The sequence below is a fragment of the Pelodiscus sinensis genome, chromosome 1 (assembly GCF_052426305.1).
Source record: "Pelodiscus sinensis isolate ZL-2025 chromosome 1, ASM5242630v1, whole genome shotgun sequence".
NCBI lineage: Eukaryota > Metazoa > Chordata > Testudines > Trionychidae > Pelodiscus > Pelodiscus sinensis.
The window spans coordinates 293622078-293645578 of NC_143052.1; the positions used below are offsets into that span (position 1 = coordinate 293622078).

Here is a 23501-nt window from a genome sequence, read left to right on the forward strand (position 1 = left end):
TTGTCTTTCACTTAAAAAAAAGACAGAATTTAGTTTTTACTTACTTCCTGTATTACTCATATAAATCAGATCAGAATTTCTAGGCCTTTTCCTTTCAAAAACAGCATTGAAAACATAAACCTATGTGAACTAATTATTATGGCTGAATAAAATGTGCTGCTGAGTTCTCCCTTTGTTGACAACTTTTGCAGTCTTCTCATGAGTTTAGCAATTAGTTGTATTTGTCTTTTAAGTCTCAGCTCCTGGAGCCAATTGATTAGTTGAGAATCTCAACTTTAATTTGTAGGAAAAACTTAAAAAACAACAAATAGTCTAGTAGCACCATAATGCTCCACTGTAACTGCTTTGATGATAGTTTTCAATGCTCTTGAACAGCAGCCATGTACACAGGAACTAGCCCTTCCCCTCTTAAAGCCCCAGGAACTTCTGAATTCCCATTTCCTGTTAGATAAGCATGGAGAACTCTCCAGCTTAGCTGATCATGGCAACTCAACACCACAAGCATGCTACAACTGATAGTACACAGGAGGATGGTGGATCTTATTGGTCCATGGGGAGAAGAGTCTCTGCAGGCACAGCTCTGATCCAACCAAAGAGTAATAGAATAGAAGATCAGATCCAAGTATAAATACTCTAAATAAAACTTAAATAAATACTTCTAATACTCCTGTCATCTGAAGAAATGGGTTGTGCCCATGAAAGCTCATGATACTATCTATATGTTTTGTTAGTCTTTAAGGTGCTACTAGACTATTTATTGGTTTTTTAAGTTTTTCCTGTTACAGACTAATTCGGCTATCACTCTGAAGCTTTTAATTTCTAGGAAAATATTTAGGTCTGGCCTACATTACAAACTTAATTTGAAGACAGCTTCTGTTGACCTAATAATGTATGTGATTAGACTACCAGGTCTCTTCCCTCTGTAACTCATCTGTAACATTGACTTAATGACTCCACCTTGGCAAGAAGCATAGCACTTATTCAATGTTGATGGGTCAACAGACAGGCAAAGTCAACCGAAATTACCTTCCGGAGGTGTCCCATAATGCTCCACTGTAACTGCTTTGATGATAGTTTTCAATGCTCTTGAACAGCAGCCAGGTACACAGGAACTAGCCACTCCCCTCTTAAAGCCCCAGGAACTTCTGAATTCCCGTTTCCTGTTAGATAGGCTGGAGAGTTCTCCATGCTTATCTGATCATGACAACTCAACACCCCAAGCATGCTACAGCTGAGCGTACACAGGAGGATGGTGGATCTTATTGGTTCATGGGGAGAAGAGTCTCTGCAGGCACAGCTCTGATCCAGCCAAAGAAACAGACATCTACAAGAAGATTGCGCATGGCACAAGAGAGAAGGGCTCCAGCAGTAACAAGCAGTCGTGGCATGTGTAAATCAAAGACCTTTGGCCATCGTACCAGAAGAGAAGGGAGACAAACAGCCATTGTGGTTCAACACCACAGGCATTTCATCTCTGCAATGAAATGCATGCGATTCTCAGTGGCAGCTCCACCAGTACCCCCAACGCAGTGTGGGCACCTCCCAGGAGTCTGAGACCTGGGCAGCCTCAGGCAACAATGAGAAGGACATTCTGGAGGAAGAAGAGGTGAATGGGAGACAGGTGTGTGGTGAATCCATTGTCCCGGAGAGCCAAAAGCTATTATTAACCCCCACAGCCCAGCCAGTCACAGGACAGCACAGTGGCCAAGTGTGATACCAGGGAAAGCACCTCTGGTGAGTATACAATTCATATCACACTGTAGAAATTATATGCTCTAATATTTTATGAAAAATGTGAAGAAAAAGTGAGGTGCAGTGGGTACATAAGAATGGGTCAGACCAAAGGTCTATATAGACCAGTGGTTCTCTAACTTTTCGGCCCACAGCCCTCCCGCTCAACACAAACCTTTCCATAGACCACCAGCTAACCACCCATGATAACAAAATGGGTGCAGGAGGATGTGGTAGTGTGAGGTCTCGGTGGGAGGTAGGGTGCAGAAGCGGGCTGAGGGTGGGGGTCTGGACAGGAGGAATGTTAATTTATATAGCTGACAATTTTGTTCTTTAATATAGTTTCAACTAGTTTTCCCAGTACTGAAATCATGCTTACCAGCCTGTAATTGCTGGGATCACCTCTGGAGCCCTTTTTAAAACTTAGGTTATCCTCCAGCCATTTGGTACAGAAGCTGATTAAATGATAGGATATAACCTACAGTTAGTAGTTCTGCAATTTCACATTTAAGTTCCTTCAGAACTCTTAGGTGAATACCATCTGGTCTTGATGACTTATTATTGTTTGGTTTATTAATTTTTTCCAAAACCTTCTTTAATGACATCTTAATCTGGGACAGTTCCTCAGATTTATCACCTAAAGAGAATGGCTCAGGTTTGGGAATCTCCCTCACAGTCTCAGATGTGACGATGGATGCAAAGAATTTATTTCATTTCTCCACAAAGACCTCATTGTTCTTGCATGCTCCATTAGCATCTTAGTTGTCCAGTGGCCCCACTAGCAGTTTAGCAGCCTTCCTGCTTTTAATGTACCTTTTTTTTTTTTTTTTTTTTGGTATTAGTTTTTGAGTCTTTTTCTAGCTGTTCTTCAAATTCTTTTGGTTTTCCAAAAAATTATATTTTTGTATACTCTTTTTTGCCACTGGGCTTTAACTTCTAATTTTTAAAGGATGACTTTTGTTTCTCAGTGCTTCTTTTACTTTGTTGTTTAGCCACTGTGGCACTTTTTTGGTTTTCTTACTATGTTTTTTTAATTTATACTCAGTTATATTGAGTCGCTGTTAAGCTGTCTTTAAAAATGTCCTACACAGTTTGCAGGAATTTAACTTTGGCACTGTACCTTTTAATTTCTGCTTAACTAACTTCCTCATTTGTGTGTAGTTCCCCTTTCTGAAATGAAATGGTACAGTATTGGCTGCTGTAGTGTTTTCTCTGCCACAAGATCACAAGTATTATGATCACTGTTACCAAGCTCTAAGGGGATCATCCTGCCCTCCCTCCGCCCGTGCCCATCCCCTTTCCATCTCATGTTATTGGGGGAGAGGCATATCTGCCTCCTGCTGTGCTGGAGACCTCTGAGCCACAGGGCTTTCTGGAACTGCAGGGGCAAAAGGAGCAGAACGTGGAGAGGTGCTGAGCAGCCCCATGCTGACATCTCCTCTAGCACAGCTGTAGCTCCTTCATCGTTCCATGCAGCTGTGTTGCCTGGTGTCTGTACTGCCCCACCAGAGGACAGAGCTGGGTGTGGTACCGGAAGAGCCAGGCCAGAGGAGGTACCAGCATGAGGCTGTTGGGCTGCCCCCTCTCTGCCCCTTTCACCACAGTGATTCCCAGGAGATGCCCTGAGACTCAGTTCTAACTGCAGGGCTAAGGTTGACAGATGATTGAACCAAAAATACCAAACACTCCCCTCCCCCCCCCAAAAAAAAACACCGGGGAAAAAATTTTGTGGTGGTGGGGAGACCAAAGTTGTTGAACAAAAAAAAAGGGGGCCATATTAAGCAATAAATAAACAAACAAATAAATAATAAAACAGCATTAAAACAGCATGGCCCCTTTCAGAGTGAGTGCAGAGTTAGGCACGGGTCACTAGCGGGAGGATTCTCTGCATCTTGGGGTCTTTGAACCATTGTTTCAAGGACTTCAATATCTGAGATATAGGTGAGAGGATTATTCTAGCAGTGGGTGGGTGAGATTCTGTGGCCTGCACTGTGCAGGGGGTCAGACTAGATTATCAAAATGGTCCCTTCTGACCTTAAAGTCTGTAAGAATAGGGATAGAAACAGGGGAGTGATTGAGCACTAAGACCTAGGGAAGGCATTGCTTCCCCTTGGTCTTTAGGCTTTTTGCTGGTGGCCATTTTGTGTTCTTGTTCAAGCCAGAACTTAGCTTCCCTGCAGAGCCAGCTAAGCATGGGGTCCGGGGGCAGGGGGCTGGGCCTGGGCCCGGGTGCTAGGGTTGCCAGGTGTCCGGTATTTTCACCTCCTGACCAGGAAAAAAATCAGAAAATACCAGACATTTAGGTGTCCAGTATTTTCTGATTTTTTCCCAGACAGGAGGCGAAAATACCGGACTGTCTGGGTCAATACCGGACACAGGGTAGTGGCTAGGGTCACAGGTAGTGGCTAGGGGTGGAGAGGGGATGCTGGTAGAGCTGGGCTTGGAGATGGAACAGGATTGGGGGAGGAGCAAGGCTGGGGATGAAATGAGGCTGGAATCATGGCACTCCCTTCCCACCCCTCATGGGGGCTGACTTTGGCCCCCCGTACATCTCCCCTGAACAAAGAGGGGCAGGCGGCCTCACTGTTTGGTGATCACTGCACTATAATCTTGTGGGGTAGAATCTCGAGGAAAGGACCTCGAGAGATCATCACGTCCAGTCCCCTGCCCTCACAACAGAACCAATCACGATCTATATATCATCCCTGACAGGTGTATGTCTAACCTGCTCTTAAATATCTCCAGTGATGGAGATTCTACAACCTCCCTAGGCAATTTATTCCAGTGTTTAACCACCCTGACAGTTAGGAAGTTTTTCCTAATGTCCAACCTAAATCTCCTTTGCTGCAGTTTAAGCCCATTGCTTCTTGTCCTATCCTTAGAGGTCAAGGAGAACAATTTTTCCCCCTCCACACTTTTAGATACCTGAAAACTGCTATCATGTCCCCTCTGTCTTCTCTTTTCCAAATTAAACAAGTCCAGTTATTTCAGTCTTCCCTCATAGCTCATATTTTCTAAACCTTTAATAATTTTTGTTGCTCTTCTCTGGACCTTTTCCAATTTCTCCACATCTTTCTTGAAATGTTGTGCCCAGAACTAGACACAATACTCCAACTGATGTGTAATCAGTGCAAAGTAGAGTGGAAGGATTACTTCTCGTGTGCTATTCACAACACTCCTGTTAATGCATCCCAGAATCATGTTTGCTTTTTATGCAACAGCGTCACACAGTTGACTCCTATTTAGCTTGTGGTCCACTATGACCCCTAGATCCCTTTTTGCAGTACTCCTTCCTAGACACTTGCTTCCCATTCTGTATGTGTGAAACAGATTGTTCCTAAGTGGAGTGCTTTGCATTTGTCCTTATTAAACTTCATCCTATTTACCTCAGACCATTTCTCCAGTTTGTCCAAATCATTTTGAATTATGACCCTATCCTCCAAAGCAGTTGCAACCCCTCCCATCTTGGTATCATCTGCAAACTTAATAAGCGTACTGTCCATGACATCATCTAAATAGTTGATGAAGATATTGAACAGAACTGTTCCCAAAACAGACTGCTGTGGAACCCCATTTGTTATGCCCTTCCAGGATTTTACCTCCTCACTGAGCAATAGGCCTATCCTGTCCTTGGTCTTCCTCTTGTTTCTCTAGACACAGACTGCAGCAGTGGAAGAGAGATTTCTGTCAGTATAGGAACTTCACCTCCCCAAAGGATGGTAGCTAGGTCAGTGGAAATATTCCTCCACTGGCCTAAGCATTTATGCCAGGAAAAGCTACAGTACTCAGAAGTGTGAACTGCACACACCCTTGAGTGCCACAGCTATGGTGACCTTGTGTAAACATAGTTTTGTAAAACTGTCCCATCACAAAGTACATGTAACTCCTGTACTGAATCCTCTGCTAACCAATTATTACTGCACCAGCAGATTATTGGCCAAATTAGTTCCTAATTCCATTAATTTATGTTCGCACACAAAGCATTAGGGACTGCACCATTCTTTCTGTGATATGACTGAGAGTTGAAAGGAATGTCACACAGCTGCTTTTAGTTCAGGCCTTTCTGAGAACATTTAAACCAGGGGAGCACTAGTACAAGTGCCTCAGCATATCTCAGATGGACCCTTCTGGCAAATGGATGATCTAATTCACAACTGTTACAATGATAAACATTTCACAAAATAAAAAGGAATTTATAAATTGACACAAATATTTCTCAACTTGTCACTGTTAGCATCCATAGTTTCCAATGGAGTCACTAGAGATTATAGGCTAATGAGCATCTCCCAGGAGGCACTCAGCACTTTGTAAGGATGGGCCCGGGGGGCCATATGCTGCATCTACTGAAGCTGACAGCAAAGCTTCCATTGACGTCAGTGTGTAGCATCAGGCTCAAAGTCATAAGGAAAGTCTATGGCATAGGTGGGTATAGAATGCAGATATTCTGGCTTCCAGTTCTCTGCTTAACAACATGAGCATTCTTTCTCCCATTCATATTTATTCCTCATTATACAGCAGATAACACAATATATTAATTATTCTCTAACCACACTTAAAGGAGAAAAGACATTAAAAGAAATGAAATTATAACAGGTGTCCAAGGAAGTATATTTATTCAAATAAAATTACTTTTGAAGTTCTTGTAGCATAGGTACATGAGATAAAGAAATTGATGTTAATAGGTAAGGAAGCAGGCAAATGTATCAATTAATTTTGATTTTACTAATGATTTTGGATGATGATTTGTGGTGCTGGATACACAGACATCCAACTAATTTCTCTCTTGGTAAATTCCTCTTATTTCTATTAATTCAAGTTCTTCTTTGTTATTCCTCTTCCTGTTATTAGAAAATCTTAAAAAGCAACAAGTAGTCTTGCAGCACCTTAGAGACTGCTGCAAGACTTCTTGTTTTTTAAGTTTTTTCCAGTTACAGACTAACATGGCTACCCCCTCTGAAACTCTTCCTCTTATTGTTTCTATAGATCTCAATTTGTTCAGTGTTTTTTTTTCAAATGAAGAGCATAAGAACATTCATACTGGGTCAGGTGAAAGGTCCATCTAGCCTGGTATTCTGTCTTCCAACAGTTGCCAATGTCAGATTCCCCAGAGAGAATGAACAGAACAGGGAATCATCAAGTGATCCCTCTCCTGTCACCCCTTCCCAGCCTCTAACAGAGGCTAGGGACACCATTCCTAATACCTGTCCTGGCTAATAAGTGTTGATGGACCTAACCTCTGTGAATTTATCTAATTCTTTCTTGAACACTGTTAAAATCCTGGTCTTCACAATATCCTCTGGCAAGGAGTATATAGGCCAGCCATGATTTGTGTAAAGAAAAACTTCCTTTTGTTTGTTTTAAATCTCCTACCTATTAATTTCATTTAGTGACCCCCTAGTTCTTACGTTATGGAAACAAGTAAATAACTTTTCCTTATTCACTTTTTCCACACCAGTCATTATTTTATAGACCTCTATCATATCCCCCCTTAGTCTTCTCTTTTCTAAGCTGAAAAGTCCGTCTTTTCAATCTCTCTTCATATGCGACCCATTCCAAACCCCTAATCATTTTTGTTGCCCTTTTCTGAACCTTTTCCAATGCCAATATATCTTTTTTGAGATGAGGCAACCACATTTGCATGCAGTATTCAATATGTGGACGTACTATAGTTTTATATAGAGGCAATAAGATGTTCTCTGTCTTATTCTCTATCCCTTTTTTAATAATTCCTAACATTCTGTTTGCTTTTTTGACTGTAGCTGCATACTGATTAGATGTTTTCAGAGAAACTATCCACGATGACTTTAGGATCTCTCTTGAGTAGTTAATAGCTAAATTAGTCCCCATCATATTGTATGTGTAGTTGGGATTATTTTTTCCAATGTGCATTACTTTACATTTATCAACATTCAATTTCATTTTGCCATTTTGTTGCCCAATCATTTAGTTTTTGTAAGATCATTTTGAAGCTCTTCTCAGTCTGCTTTGGTCTTAACTGTCTTGAACAGTTTAGTATCATCTGCAAATTTTGCCATCTCACTGTTTACCCCTTTATAAAAGTGCCATCTCACTGTTTACCCTAGATTATTTATAAAATAAGTTGAATAGGATTGGTCCCAGTACGGATCCTTGGGGGACACCATTAGTTACCTCTCTCCATTCTGAAAACTTACTATTTATTCCTACCCTTTTTTCCTGTCTTTTAATCAGTTATCAGTCCATAAAAGGACTTTCCTTCTTATCCTATGACAACTTACTTTACTTAAGAGCTTTTGGTGAAAGACTTTGTCAAAGGCTTTCTAGAAATCTAAGACACTATATTACTGGATCCCCCTTGTCCACATGTTTGTTTACCCCCTCAAAGAACTCTAGTAGAGTAGTAAGGCATTATTTCCCTTTATAGAAACCATGTTGACTTTCACACAACAAATTATGTCCATCTATGTGTCTGACAATTTTATTCTTTACTATAGTTTCAACTAATTTGCCTGGTACTGACATTTGACTTAGCAGTCTGTAATTGCCAGGGTCACTTTTAGAGCCCTTTTTAAATATTGGTGTCATGTTAGCTATCTTCCAATCATTTAGGCACAGAAAATGATTTAAAAGATAGGTTACAAACCACAATTAGGAGTTCTGCAAATTCACATCTGAGTTCTTGGGTGAATGCCATCTGGTCCCAGTGACTTGTTACTATTAAGTTTCCAAAACCTCCCCTAATGACACCTCATTCTGGGGGAATTCCTCAGATTTGTCACCTAAAAAGAATAGCTCATGTTTAGGAATCTCCCTAACATCCTCAGCTGTGAAGACCAAAGCAAAGAATTCATTTAGTTTAGTTAGTATTTGCCTGTAGTATAATGTACATGAGTAAATCATAGAAGCTAAGGCCTGGCTATTACAACAAAGTTCACTGATTCAGTGTATGCTACATATATGTCTTGTATAATTTCATTTGCAGAATGATCACCACTCTTTTATCTATACACCCTCCTATTTTGCACTCATTTGCAGAAGTGGCCTAGCACTTATTGCACTGAGGCAATGGGGAGTTATACCAGGGTTTGTAATAAACATGTGTATTGGTTTTCTGACACCCCAATAAAAAGGTAGGTTCCTCCCAAGTTGACAAGCCTGAGCTTGCAGATGGGAAAAGAGATGGGGACCAAAATCATCTGAGTTTTCCAACTGAAATACAAAGGTGCAGGAAGGGTGTAGAGAATTAGAGCCCAGCTTAGGGTGTAATATAGACATACCCTTGGGTGCCCTGGTAATACAAATAATAATGCAGCAACACACAGCAACATTGCAAGGTTTAAGTGGTGTTGAGGGCATAGCGTAGATCCTCAACTCCAGGGTGAATTTCACACAGTGTTCTAAGGTTCAGTGGCAAGCATAGACACCACTGTCAGACAGACAAACAGACAGACAAGGCAGCAGACATGTAACCATCATGAAAAAAAATGGACCATTATTGCTAATTTGCTAAGTACTCAGTAGTCCTGTGAGAGCTGTCTGAAACTGTGGTTCGGGACATGTTTCAGACACAAGCTAGGTGTGTTATAACAGAAGAATTCAGGAAGAGATGCATATAGATACTAGGGATGTTATTGATTACAGTTAACAGGTGGGTTGGAGCAGCCTCCTGTCCACTGCGGGCAGGGGGCTGCTCCAGCCCTGCTAGAGAAGGCCCAGCCTGGGCACTGCAGGCAGGGGTGTTCCAACCCAACCTGAGCAGCCCCCAGTCCACAGCAGGCCTGGCCCAGCTGGAGTAGTGTTACCTGGGCAGGGCTGCTCCAGCCCAGCCAGAGCAGCCTCCATCTGCTGTGGACCCAGCCTGGCTGGAGCAGTGCACTGCAGGAAGGATGCTCCAGCCTAGTCAGAGCAGCCCCTGGCCGCAGCTGGCGAGGTGGTCACACCAGGCTGGAACGGCCCCACTGATTGCCCCTGTTTAAGTTCAATGGTTAAACATAATGCTTAACCAGTTAACTCATTAAACGGGATTTTACATCCCTAATAAATATGTTACATTAAAGAGAAACTAAAAAGGAAAAGATGCAATTGTCAATGACTTTAAATAGGCACAGTTGCAAAAAAATAGTGCATTGATTCTGACATGCTGGAGTTTGGAGGGATAATGTGACAGAGTGATGATTTGTAAGAATATTAATAAATATCAGCTTTTAAACTGTATTTAAAATATTCATTGTTGTAGTGTTGATGAAAAGTGCTAGATTGAGTGCACCGAAGCTACAGTGACCCATTTCATTGCCTTTCCATGACCTAGAGACTACATCTCCAGAAGATGAGTCAATTGTTGGCCCCTCTGCTGAGATTGCCATCAAGGGTGCAATTTAATGTCAGTTGTGATGGTGCTGGTACTACAGTTCGGGGATGTGGGCATTCGTCTACTACAGATGAGCCTGGAACCAGCAGGCTCATTTCACACTGGTCACTGAAGAGCCATCCGATAGTAACTGTTTTCTGTTGTATCCCATCATCCATCAAGTAATGGAACCAGGGACTCATTTATGGTAAATCATATTGGAATATGTTGTAATGGGCTGAGCTGGTTCTAAAATGGAAGCGCAGAACACTATTCCAGAGGACATCAAAGGTCAAGGATCAGATTCAATATCTCCAGCCTGCAGGAGCTGGGATGAAGCACCTTCCATTGTTCTCTAACACTTCCAGTTACTCAAGAGCAGTACGGGGAGCATCACCGCCAGTGATCCTCAGACAGAAAGGATAGCATGGAATGGTGCTGAGGGCAGCACATAAGTGGAGAGAATCCTGGGGGCTCAGAGGTACCTCTTGATTAAGTTTCATATTTCTCTTTCTCCATAATACAAAACTGTGATTAAAAAAACCTGTTCACCCTCAAGAAAAAAACAAGTTAATCAGAATGTAGACATAATGGAATCACGTTGCTTTCCTCAGACTTTGAGCTTCCATTGCCAAATATGAAAAACTATAGGGAAAAACCAACCAACCACCTAGCAAGTAAGAATATGATTTATCCAGAGTTGTTTTCACTTCACAGGGTGACTCTCTTTTTAAGCCACATAATACCAAAACAAGGCAATGTGCTCCAGTGGGCGTTGAGGAAAGTGCCAGATGACAAAACATGTATGCCCATTTTACTTCTTATAAAACAGTTATTCATGTTATGCCTAATTTGGCTTTCAAAATAGGAAGGAAATTGACTTGATTGCCATTCTCACCATCTCATTAAGCTGTCTGCCTCCCTTGCTTGTTTTCTTTTAAACTATTTTTAGTAATGGCTCTTTTATGCCTGGTTCCCATTATTTATTTTCATTTTTTGTTTTGTTTTAAATATGGGGTCTGCTTCTATAATTCTGAATCAAAACTTCCACTGAAAGTATATGTAAGTTTCACTTGAGAAAGGATTGCAGGGTTGGGGCCATCATTGTAATTTTAAAGGCCTCAAGCTTGCAGTAGCTTCAGGCTGGTGCAACAAACTGCACAAGCACAAGATGGCACAAGATTAGGGACTAAAAGACCGATAAATAACTTTCCAGACATTTGCAATCTTTATACTGTATTTGCTTTATGTAAAGTTATCTTTTTAGCCATTTAAAAATAATCCAGCCTGCCATTTAACACTAGGCACATTATTTAGATATTTAAATGCTGTGCCCTCGGTTATTGGTGAACGTAAAGATGAAATGACTGGTTGGCAGGCAATGCATGTACATTAACACATGGATTGATATCTCCACAACTTTGACCCCCAATGGCCTTTTGTAAAATCAGCTTAGTGGGGCACACCCATCTCCTCCAGATTAGTCATTGCATCTGACAAATTTGCATCATCCTGTATTAGGTAAAGCTGGGTGTTTCTTGGCATGTACATTTTCCTGGGTTTTTTTAGTAGACTGGGCACTGCTTTTTCTGCACAGTGTATGGTACAGAGATCACTTTGTGGTACAAAACCAGTTTATTGGCTTTGGCTGTGGGCCTAACAGGGGGTGAGCTAAATTTAGAGCACCTAAGACGCATCCTGAACCACTGAAGTCAATGGGAGTTGCATCACTGACTACAATGAATGCAGGACTAAGCCCACATTCAGAATGTGAGACTGCACCCTTCACCTTGCTGTCACTACTGGCGGTATTTGGGGTGCTGTTCCTGAGACTGGTACTAACCCAGTTTGTTTTCTCTCCAAGTCTTCGAGCTTCCTGACAAATTGTCTTTATTTTTTCTTTCATTAAATTTCTTTTTCCCTTGTGCAGTGTCCAAGACTGTCTTGAAGGTGTTTGGCAGTCACTTTTTTCCACAGTGGCTTGGCATTATCATTGTATTATATTCATTGCTGGTGCTGCTGATGCAGTGAGATTTTCTCTACTGGGCACCTTTTACACACACACTACTTCATGTGTTCACAACAAGCATGCCCCCAAGGGGTTTCCTGAGGAGAAATTGCAATATGTAAAGCATGACATTTCTCCTGTTTCTTTCAGCTGCAGCAGCAGCATTTATCAACCCTACTAACTGCATTATCAAGAAAGAAAGAAAGAAAGAAAGAAAGAAAGAAAGAAAGAAAGAAAGAAAGAAAGAAAGAAAGAAAGAAAGAAAGAAAGAAAGAAAGAAAGAAAGATGTATAGCCTACTGACTGGGACTTCAAAGAAATTTTAAATAATTGGGGGGAGAGGGTAATCTGATGGGAAAATGCACATTAGTGGCTCCTTATCCAACCAATGTATATCTTCTGGGAATTTTTTATAAGTATTTAGCAAATTTCAAATTATTTGCCATACACTCTACTTTATCAGTGTCACTATGACTCAAGATGAATTTTAATAAGGGGAGGGGCACCAGCTATGTTACTGCCCCCCTCCCACGTGATTATTCCCCATGTGACTCGCAACCCAGTGGGAGGGCCCACCTATTCTCACCCTGCCCCACTCCACCCCAGGACCTGCTTCTTCCTGCTCACTTACCCCCACTCCATCCCTTCCCCCAAGCTCCCTCCCCACCTTTTCCCACCTATGTTCCACTCCACCTATTCCTCCAGACTCCCTCCCCTAAGTGATACAGCCCTGGGGGAGAGGTGGGGCTCCTGGAATCAGTAGCCCTGGGGGTTGGGACCCCCACATTCACTAGCAGTCGCAGAGGAAAGCAGAATGACCTGGCTCTAGCCCACTCCACTGGCTCCCAGGTGCTTTATTCTGCATCCCACTACTGGGCTGTGTCTACACTGGCATGAATTTCTGGAAATGCTTAAAACGGAATATTATTCCGTTTTCAGTTTTTCCGGAAACGGAGCGTCTACATTGGCAGGCTGCTTTTCCGGAAAAGCCCTTTTTCCGGAAAAGCGTCTGTGGCCAATGTAGACGCGCTTTTCCGGAAAAGACTACTGGGCTGTCTACACTGGCCCTTTTCCAGAACAGTGTTCCGGAATAAGGACTTATGCCCGAGCGGGAGCAGAATAGTTTTTCCGGAATAGCAGCTGATTTTGTACAGTAGAGCATCGTTGCTTTTCCTGAAATTCAAGGGCCAGTGTGGACAGCTCGCAGCTTATTCCGGAAAAGCGGCTGATTTTCTGGAATAAGTGGCCCAGTGTAGACACAGCCCTGGTGAATGTGGGGGTAGTTCCACCACTTCCCCCAAGCTTCCTCCCCCAGCAAAGCAGCTGGGAGCCAGTGGAGCTGAGCAGGCTGAGGCCAGGTCTTTCCACTTCCCACTGCCAGTGAGTGCAGGTGGGGTGACCCTGACTGCCAGTGCCATGCCCCCGCTAGCCCTTCTGGGTCCCATGGGGAACCCCAAAGCACAGAGCCCATGCCAGTTGGATGAACAGTCCATAGGATGCCAGCTTCTGACCCCTTGCCTCTTTCCCCCTACCAGTGGTTGGGGCATATGATCCATCATGCTCCCCTACCACAAGCATCACCCCTCACTTGGAGGGATTTTTCCCCCCTTAAACTTTCCTCTTTCCTCAGACCAATGGAAAACACCATAGTCATCCCTGCCATGTGGACATAATTTTTGGCTTGTCTCTAGCTACTGAAAATGTCATCTTCCAGATTTCTTGCACATTCTCCCTTTTTCACTATATCAACTACAAATAATGTGACTTCACAGCATTATATGAAGCTGTTGGCCTTGACCCCTGCTCTGCCAGTGCTTCCAGCTTTTATCATCCACTAGTCTAATTTCCTCATAAACCTATTCCCACAAAGTGTCCTTCAAATCCCTGCTTAAAACTTGCTTCTGATGTAATGCCTACACAATAGTCAGTAATAGCTAGGCAGCTGCTGTGCTGTGACCACAGCTTATTTCACTAATCAAATTACCTCACTGTTATCTTGTGCTCCCCCATCTGTTCATTGTAGCCATCTGTTCTCTCATCACTTATTCAGACTGTAAACTCTTTGGGGCAGGGACTATCTTTTTTATTTTGTGTTGATTCCTCTAGACCAGGGCTACTCAACTTTGGAAGCCGCAACTAAAGTGTGATTGAATAGACATGAAATATATATGCAAATACACACAAATAGCTTCTCTCACACGATGGGCATGAATACAAAGATTATGGCAAGACTACATAACACGCAGGCCCCATTTAAGTCTGTTCTGCTGATATTAATAAAATGCAATGTTTACCCAATTTCCACCCATATGACAGCACTTTTAATGAGCAATGACACTCCAGGAATTTAACTACTAAAATGTATATCAACAGACCATTATATCGGCTTGCCATTGTGGAGCATTTTCCCAGTGAAGGCCATGTTCAAAGGATCCCATCCATGGGCCACATGTGGAGCCTTGCATAGACCCAAACCACACTGCGGGCCGCAAACAAGCGGGCCATATGTTGAGTAGTCCTGCTCTAAGGCACTTTCACAGCAAAGAACATTTACATGGCATTGTAGTCAAGGTGAGTGAATTCAGAGTTCTGGGCCAGGGGCATGATGTCAGGAATAAAATTCCTATTTAGCAAATTTTGTTAAAATTTTTAAATGCCAAATTCTTTTTTAAAGCCTTTATTCCATACAAGTCAGAGTTCTTCTGTGCTTAACACTATTTGGCAGAGAGACTGTGAATTGACCTTTCTAGCTTGAAACCTTAAATCCTACTCTACCTAGCCACTGTTAATTTTAGGATAAACTTTGCAAAGCTTCATTAGTTACATAGAACAAAACATTGTTCAAATAGGCTTCACAATGGCTAGTCCATGCAATCCTGCTTACACAACAACAAAACCCTATTTGAGGAGTAATTCCCCTGGTAGCACCCACATTTGGTAGTACCCAAATTAGCATTATGTGGCTGCCCAAAATTGCCGCCTTCTCAGATAGTGGAACTCGCTGGCTGCACCCAGTTATTAGGAGATGCACTATGCCTGGTTTGTGCATCACCTGAAGGAGTGACTGATAGATTATCAGCCAATCAAGGAAAAATTTTAAAGGGGCTTAGGCCCAGATCCTCAAAGATATTTAGGTGCCAAACTCCCACTGAGAGGTAGGTCCCTATATATGGAATGACCTGGGACTTAGTGGTTCAATTATAAGGTCTCCTTGGCTGGCAGCAGGGGTGGTGCGATATATGGTATATTCCCAGCCCAGCTGCACCAAAGTTCAGGCCGGGTCTCTGCTCCTCCATGTGCCTTCCCTGGCAGGGGCGATGCCTGGGGGAGGCACAAGGGGACACGTGCTCCCACGCACAATGGGTGGGAGGGGCAAGGGGCCAGTTGGGCCAGAATATTTGGGTGTCTGGGAGGCTAGTGGGGGGAGGGGTGTCTAGTCCCCCCTACACTCACTGGCAGCAATGGGGGAAGCAGAGCAACATGGCCCCAGCTTGCTGCTCTCCTGGCGCGTCACTTGGGGAAGGCGAAAGGGACGGGGTAGGACTACCCCTGCATACCCCAGTGAGAAGCATTGTGACATGACCAGGGAGCAGAGTAATCTTGGGTCACATTGCTCCAGTTCCCCTGACACTGCCAGTGAATAGGCGAAGGCAGGGGGGTGATCCCCGCTGCTGGCACTGGACTCTAGGCCCCACTAGTGCCCTTGGCTACATCACTTGGGGGAGAGGGTTGAGCAAAGAGTCAGGGTGGGACGAAGCAAAGGCAGGGAAGAGGAGGGCTGAGCAAATGTGGGGAAAGGTGGGGCCTGGAGCAAAGGGGGGGGTTGTCCCAACCCTTTCCTGGGATGGGGAGGCAGTCACATGGCCAGTGTCTCCCCCCATCCCATAACACCAGCAGTCATACCTGCTTAAGAGCCTTATTGGACCCAGTCTGAAGGCTGTTGATCTAAAATAGTGATGAAAATACTGAGCTTAAAAGCTATTTCTTCTTTCAGCCATTTTAGAAGCATTATTTTAAGGTAGGATCGAGCATACTTTATAGAGCAGGGAATCTTTTTTGGGTTGTGGGCCGCTGACCCACATAAAAAAAAAACTTCTCTGACGTGGCCCCCAGCTGAGAAGAAAGACACTCCCCACATTCCCCTTGCCCACCAGAACCACGGGGGCCCAGTAGATTTTGTGTGGTCCAGCCCTGCGGTGGGACAGTGGGGTAGAGGGGTTGGAGCACCAGTGCAAGCTTCCCCCCCAATACTTGGGGGGGGGGGCTCTTAGCCTCAGGGCTGGATCCAGACAAACTGGGGGCCACATCTGGCCCCCAGGCATGAGGTTCCCCATCTCTGTTATAGAGCAAAGGTGGACAACCTGTGGGGTTCTATGTGGCCCTTAAGACATTTTGTTTACCACTGCTCATGCACACGGTTGGCAGATTCTGCTGGTTTTTGTCTGTATAGCTTTTTCCGACCAGTATTACAAAAGTGACACACATTTAAAGCAAGGACACATGAGGTGAGGAGTATGCTGATTGCACACAACATTGTGAGAGCCGTGCGCTCCCTCCACATCTAACTGAACTGCTATGGTTCAATTGGCACACACTGCAAACGGAACATACACAAGTGCAGTTAGCAAAACTATCCTACCCTGGGAGACCAAGTTAATTACGACAATTTTGCAGCCCACTGAGATGGAGGGCCATTTGTGTGGCCCACTCACTAGCCTAAGTTGCCTTTCACTGTTATAAAGAAAATTCTGCCAGGTTGCCATGTAGCAATTTAGAAACAGAAGAGATCATATTGATGTTAGTAGCATCACACCTATTTACATAACAGGGGCTAAATTCTCCCCACAAGGGCCTAATTTTGCATAATATATATCCAACAAGCAACAGACAGGGGTGGGGGAGGAAGCTGGAGGTGTTCTTCTGAGCTATGCTAATAAAGTGATCTCCACCCATGTGCGTCACCAACTTAGTTGCTGCTCACAGTAGATTATGAAGATAAATTCAACATATGATTGCATATGCTGCTTAGTTCCACTGGGCTCCTTAAACTTGGCACTTCTTAGGTATGAACATGCCTATTCATTCTGCTAAGTTTCTTGGATTTGGCACCATGGCTGAGGGTCGGGGGGAAAGTGATGGTATCTCCTAAATGTCTCCTGCTTGTGGCACCAAAATGAGAACTTATTCCTGGTAACCTGTGCACATCTGTAACCTTTCCTCATTTCTTACAGGAGCAATGACAGTTAGCAATGTTGACTTTTAAATAATCATTGTTTAGCATCTGAGTTATCACCTCCCCAGTGATGTAACAAGACCCCAGAGTGCCCTGATGCAACACTAGGTTAGAGCAGTGGTGAGCAACTTCGGCCCAGTGGCCCATCAGGGTTCTACTTTTGGCCTGTGAGACATTTTGTTTATCATTGCCTACATGCAGGGTTGCCAGATTCGACTGGCTTTGGTCTCTGTATTTTTTTTCCCTTCCCAGTATTACTAAAGTGGCGCACATATAAAGCAAGGGCATGTAATGTGAGATGTGTGCTGATTGCACACAACATTGACTCTGAGAGCCAGACACCTCTTCTGTATGCAATCAAAGCACTGCTATACACTGGTACACCCCGCAAATTCTAGGTATGCAAGCACAGTTAGCAAAACTATCCTAGTCCGGGAGACCATCTTGGTTATGACAGTCTTGTGGCCCACTGAGAAAGAGGGCCACTCATGCAGCCCACTCGCTAACCTGATTCTGAAATCTAAATTTTTGCTTATCTTACAGGCTACGTCTACACTGGCCCCTTTTCCGAAAGGGGCATGCTAATTTTAAACTTCAGAATAGGGAAATCCGCGGGGGATTTAAATATCCCCCGCGGGATTTAAATAAAGATGTCCGCCGCTTTTTTCCGGCTTGTAGATAAGCCGGTAAAAAGCGTCTAGACTGACGCGATCCTCCGGAATAGGGCTTTATTCCGGAGGATCGGGCCAGTCTAGACGCTTTTTTCCGGCTTATCTACAAGCTGGAAAAAAGCGGGGGACATCTTTATTTAAATCCCACGGGGGATATTTAAATCCCCCGCGGATTTCCCTATTCTGAAGTTTAAAATTAGCATGCCCCTTTCGGAAAAGGGGCCAGTGTAGACGTAGCCCCTGAGATAAATTCTGATCAGGAGCCTCTCAATAGGATATTCCTGCCCCTGATATATCCCAGAAAGCTCCTCTCCCATCCACATATACCCCTGGTAACCCTTGACTAGCTGCCACTTATCCTGGCAGTCCCCACATATGTCCCAGCATTCCTGACATATATCCTGCTCAAACTCCCAACCTGTGTTGGCTGTCTGGCTGCTCCAAGGGGGAGAAGACTTGAACCCACCACCTTGTGCTCCCCGGGCAAATGACCTAGACCCTAAGCCAGTGTTTCTCAACCTCTTCTTATAAAGTATCCCTTTTTCAAAAAAAAAAAAAAAAATAGTACCCCCAGTAGCTAGTTTTTAGACATACAATTTTTTTTCTACCATTGCAACACATTTGTTTAAACAACTTAATCATAGCTGGGCGGGTGATGAAATTTTGGGTGTAAAAAGTACAAAAATAATAAAGTGCTGTAAAACAAAATAAAAATTCAGTTTTCTCCACATTTCAGTTGTGTTGACGTACCCCCCAGATTTCTCTCAAGTACCCCTAAGGGTATTCATACCACTGGTTGAGAAACACTGCCATAAGCCACTCCAGAACCCACCCCAACCTACCTCCAGTGGGTCCCTTATCCTGCCTTCCTAATGCGGGAGCCAGCAGCATTCCTGGGGTAGCCTGTGTTTGCTGTCCAGCTGCTCCAGGGGCCACAAGTCAAAGCCCCAATATCAACCATTCACACAACATCCCAGTTTCTAACCTACCCCACTGCTCCCCAAATCTCTTATTCTACCCACAACTCACCCATGACTCCCTAACATCCTCCAATCATCCCCTACCCCTCACCCAACAGCTCCCTAACACTCTCTACTCACCCTATAGCCCACTGCTCCCCAGCCTCTCACCTGCTGCTTCCAGAACCTTCCTGGCCATTCACTGGTGTCCCCTTGCTCAGTCTTCCACTCTCTTCTTGGGCCAGGGCAGCTCCTCCTGATTCCAGCCACCATGTGACTCCATTTGTTCCCATCATCTGCCCACACTCCCACTGAACGAGCCAAATTTGAGTGATAAGTGGCATTGCAACCTTGTGCATGAGGTCACAGTACCATGGTGGTTTTGGACCACAACCCTGCATGACAAGCTGCAGTACCACTCACTCAAATCTGGGACAGCTACCATGATGGAGGGGTGATTGGACTAAATTTGAGTCAGCGGCAGATTTAGGGCAGAGCGAGCGGGGCGGCTGCCCCGGGCCCTGTGCTTCCCGAGGCCCCGCGCATGCGCCGTGGTGGCACGGCGCATGTGCCGTGTCAAAGGCGGGGCCGCGCAAAATTTCGCTGCCCCGGGCCCCACGCTTCGCGAGGCCCCGTGCATGCGCCGTGTCAAAGGTGGGGCCCCGCAAAATTTCGCTGCCCGGGGCCCCGCGGTGCTGCCCTGGACCCCGCGGCACTCTCATCCGCCCCTGATTTGAGTTATGCTTCAATCTTTCCACACATTGTCACAAGATAACTGAAATTTGGCCAGATAGACAGGCAGCTGGCCCAAATTTGAATGAGTAGTGTTGGGACCAATACACCATTGGAAGTTCTGAAGCCCTGCTCCACCTAGTTGATCCCCTATTAAATTCTGGGCCTTTGTATGACTTCACCACTTGCACCATGGTAGCTATACCACCTCACCTCAGTGAGATGAGCAGGGGAGCAGTTCATACTCCTCAAAGCTATTGTTGCTAGGGTTGCCAGATACTTTCACAAAAAATCCCGAACATGGCGGGAAAAAAACTTGTTGAGCAAAATAAAAAAGGTCGCTGCGCCTTTAAAATTCTCCGGTTCTCCCCGTCAGATGTGGTACAGACAATGTCCCCGCTAGCCTTCCGTCCAAGAAAAACAGAAAATACAGGACATTTTACATGTCCGGTATTTTTTGTTTTTTTTTACTGGATAGGGGCCACAAATAGACTGTCCAAGTGAAAACTGGATACCTGGCAACCCTAATTGTTGCAGGCTGTCTGCAGATTCATTTCCACAAGATTTACACTCACATTTTTGAGGTTTTCTCCCAAGCTTGACACTTAGACCAAGTCTACACTGGCAAGTTACTGCTCAGTCAATCAGCCCCCAGCGCTGTAACTTTCTGAAGGGTGGACTCTGGCAAGGCACTTAGTGCTCACTAGTTCTGCAGTAGCTGCCCTCTAGGTAAACCACCCCCGCAAGAAGTGGAAAGCTTGCTGCACTCTGGATACAGCACTGGAGTCTCAGGCTACATCTAGACTACATCCCTCTGTCGGCAGAGGGATGTAAATGAAGCACTTCAAAAGTGCAAATGAAGCTGGGATTTAAATATCCCATGCTTCATTTGCATAATCACATAATGGCGCTCTTTCAAAAAAGCGCTATTTCGAAATTGAAACAGCAGTCTAGATGTGGTTCTTTCGAAAACAGGGCGCTTTTTCGAAAAATGAGGTTTACACGATCTTTCGAAAAAGCTCCCCGTTTTTGAAGGGTTCAATTTCGAAATGGCGCCATTACGTGATTATGCAAATGAAGCATGGGATATTTAAATCCCGGCTTCATTTGCACTTTTGAAGTGCTTCATTTATGTCCCTCTGCCAACAGAGGGATGTAGTCTAGACGTAGCCTCAGTGTGGACACGGTGGTGTGATACTGCATCGTGAGAGGCCTCCAGCACCCTTCCCACAATGCCTTTTCTTGCCTCTCTAGTCATCTGTTTCAGCTCTACTGCCTTGCTCTGAGTTGACCAACCCTCAGACTTTCCCTTTGCATTCTTTTTGAAATTTGGCAGTTCCCTTCCTGTTTGCTTGGGTGACCTGCGTTGTGTTCTCAGTGCATCTTCCCATTTGGCCATGCCTGCTCCACACACCAGGAGATCCCCGTCTTGGAGCCATGCTGAGGTGCTGGATGTTATCAGCATTTGGGGAGAGAGGCAGTTCAGTCCCAAGTGTGCTTCAGATGTAGGAATTATGATACCTACGGGCAGCTCTCAAGAGGCTGCCCATAGGAAAACCGAAAGAAGCCATATCTGGGATGCACTGCAGTGCAGGGGCAAAATGAAGGAGCTGAGAAATGCCTACCACAAGGCCTGGGAAGCAAACTGCTGCTCTGATTGTACCCGCAACCTGCAGGTTCTACAAAGAGCTGGATAATATACTTGGAGGCTACCCCTCCTGTGCTCTGAAGACCCTGTGGATACTTCAGGGGCTTAGGAGCCATTCAACAGTGGACCGAAACAGGAGAGGGAGCATAAAGCAAGCACACAGTGGCTCCTAATCATTATGGAGACATACTGCAGGCACTGCTAGTACTGTAGACAGAGCAGCTGCTCAACTGGCCCTCCTCCTGCTGCAAGTGTCCCCAAACTGTTTTCCACACAGTCCCCAGAACTGCAAATGCAATATGGACACTATCCTGTCCCTGGGTGCCACCCACTGCATTCCACATCTGTGTTCTTAGCCTCCACCCATTCAGAGGCCTGCAAGCTCCTGATGTACTCCACACCCATCTGCACGCAGTTTAGTTCTGAAAAACTGCACTCACCCCACCCCCGCCCCAGCCACACAGCACTTTGGACAGCAGGGCTGCATATGAAACTTGGACATATACAATCCCGTGAAACATTCTGGGCATGCCTCACTAATCCCCTCCCTCTCTGTCACCCATCCAGTGCAACTGTTTCTTGCTTCACATGTGTCTTATATTTACTGTGTTTAATAAATGAAATTCATGTGTTTTAAAGCAACCTTTCTTCCATTACTCGCAAGCAAGCATGCCCCAAGCATAGCTATGGACACTTAAGTGCAGCGCACGGACCAGAGTAACCCCCTAGCAACACTACCACTGCAGTCCCATGCAGGGCAACAAGTTTTACTTTCATCATCAAATTGCTGCCTCAAGACAGCCCTGATCCTTATGTCTCCACGTTATGCTTCTCTCATACTCCTGATCTCAGGCTGTTCAAACTTGGCTTCCAGGCACTGCTGCTGTCAAGGCTCCCTTGTTTATGGTTTCATTAACAGTAACATTAAAGGATAGGCTGGGTCTCCAAGGATCACAATGGGCATTTCTACTTCCCCCACATTGATATTCTGGCCCAGGAAGAAAGTTCCTGTTTGCAGCTTCCTGAACAGGCCAGTGGTCCGAAAGATGCACGTGTCACACACCTTTCAGGACCAGCCTGCGTTAATGTCTCCGAAAAGCGCATGGTGATCCACAAGGGCCTGCAGAAGCATGGAGAAATACCCGTTGTGGTTAATGTATTCAGAGGCTAAATGGTGTGGTGCCAGAATTAGTATGTGATGCCATCATTTGCACCACTGCAGTTTTGGAGGCCAGTCAGTGCAGTGTGGTACCTGCCAGAACATTACATCTGCCAGTGTAGACATGGCCTGAAGAGACTTACCTTTAGGCTATATATATATATATATGAGCACTGAGATTAGTTATTGCTGGGCCTAGAGACTGACCAATCCAGGGCACTATTATGCTAGGCACTGTACACAGTAACTAAGTAACTGGGGGCCAGTCTCTGCTCTAGAGGCCATGGATCCTGCAAACACATCTGCATCGAAGCCCTCTGTGCAGGCTCGAGGGGCGGCCCTGCAGCTCCGTGGGCAGATTCCGGGCTTCACACACAAGATCTGACGAGTGAGGGGGGCAGCACTGACGGGACTGCCCCAAGCCGCCACGCCAGTAAGCGGCAGAGAGTCCAGGTGGCGCTCCTGAGGCGGGACCGCCTCTGCGTGGCCCTGCGGCGCCGGAGGAAGGGTCCCTGCTGGGAAGCGCCCCGCGCAGCCTGTCCGCCTGTGAGGACGCCGCTCCCAGATCCCTGCCTGGCCCGGGCCCAGCCTGCCCCCCAGTCCGCGTCCCGTCCGCCCCGCCTCCTCCGTCTCCTTCCTCCGCCCCCTCGGGAGGCGCCGGCAGTGCCAGCACCTCCGCCGCCGGACGGGACTGCAAGGGGAGCTGAAGAGTCCCAAGCCCCGGGCACTGAAGCCCTTTAACCCGCCACCCTCGGCCAGGCTCGCCCCCGTTGCGTTGTCCCTGCAGGAGCTGGGGCCGCCGCCATGGTGAAAGTCTCGTTTAACTCCGCCTTGGCGCAGAAGGAGGCAAGCAAGAAGGACGAGGAGAACAGCCAGGTGCTCATCCTGGGCCCGGACGCCAAGGTGAGCGCTGGGCGGGGGAAGCCGCAGCGGGAGGCGAGGGAGCCAGACCCACGTTGGCCAGACCCGGAGGGGGCCGAGCGGCTTTGTCCCGCGCGAGGAGGCAGATTAGCAGCGGGGGAGGCGGGTCACTGA

General features: G+C 45.5%; 1 protein-coding gene across 1 annotated transcript in view; it reads left to right on the forward strand.

Annotated features, from left to right (window-relative positions):
* The first annotated feature begins 22922 nt into the window (after window positions 1-22922).
* Window positions 22923-23501, forward strand: part of ITM2B (integral membrane protein 2B) — a 39959-nt gene continuing 39380 nt past the window's right edge. Inside the window, 1 exon segment of the mRNA XM_006122968.5 lies at window positions 22923-23369. Within this exon segment, the coding sequence (XP_006123030.2) occupies window positions 23271-23369 (99 nt within the window). The 5' untranslated portion in view covers window positions 22923-23270.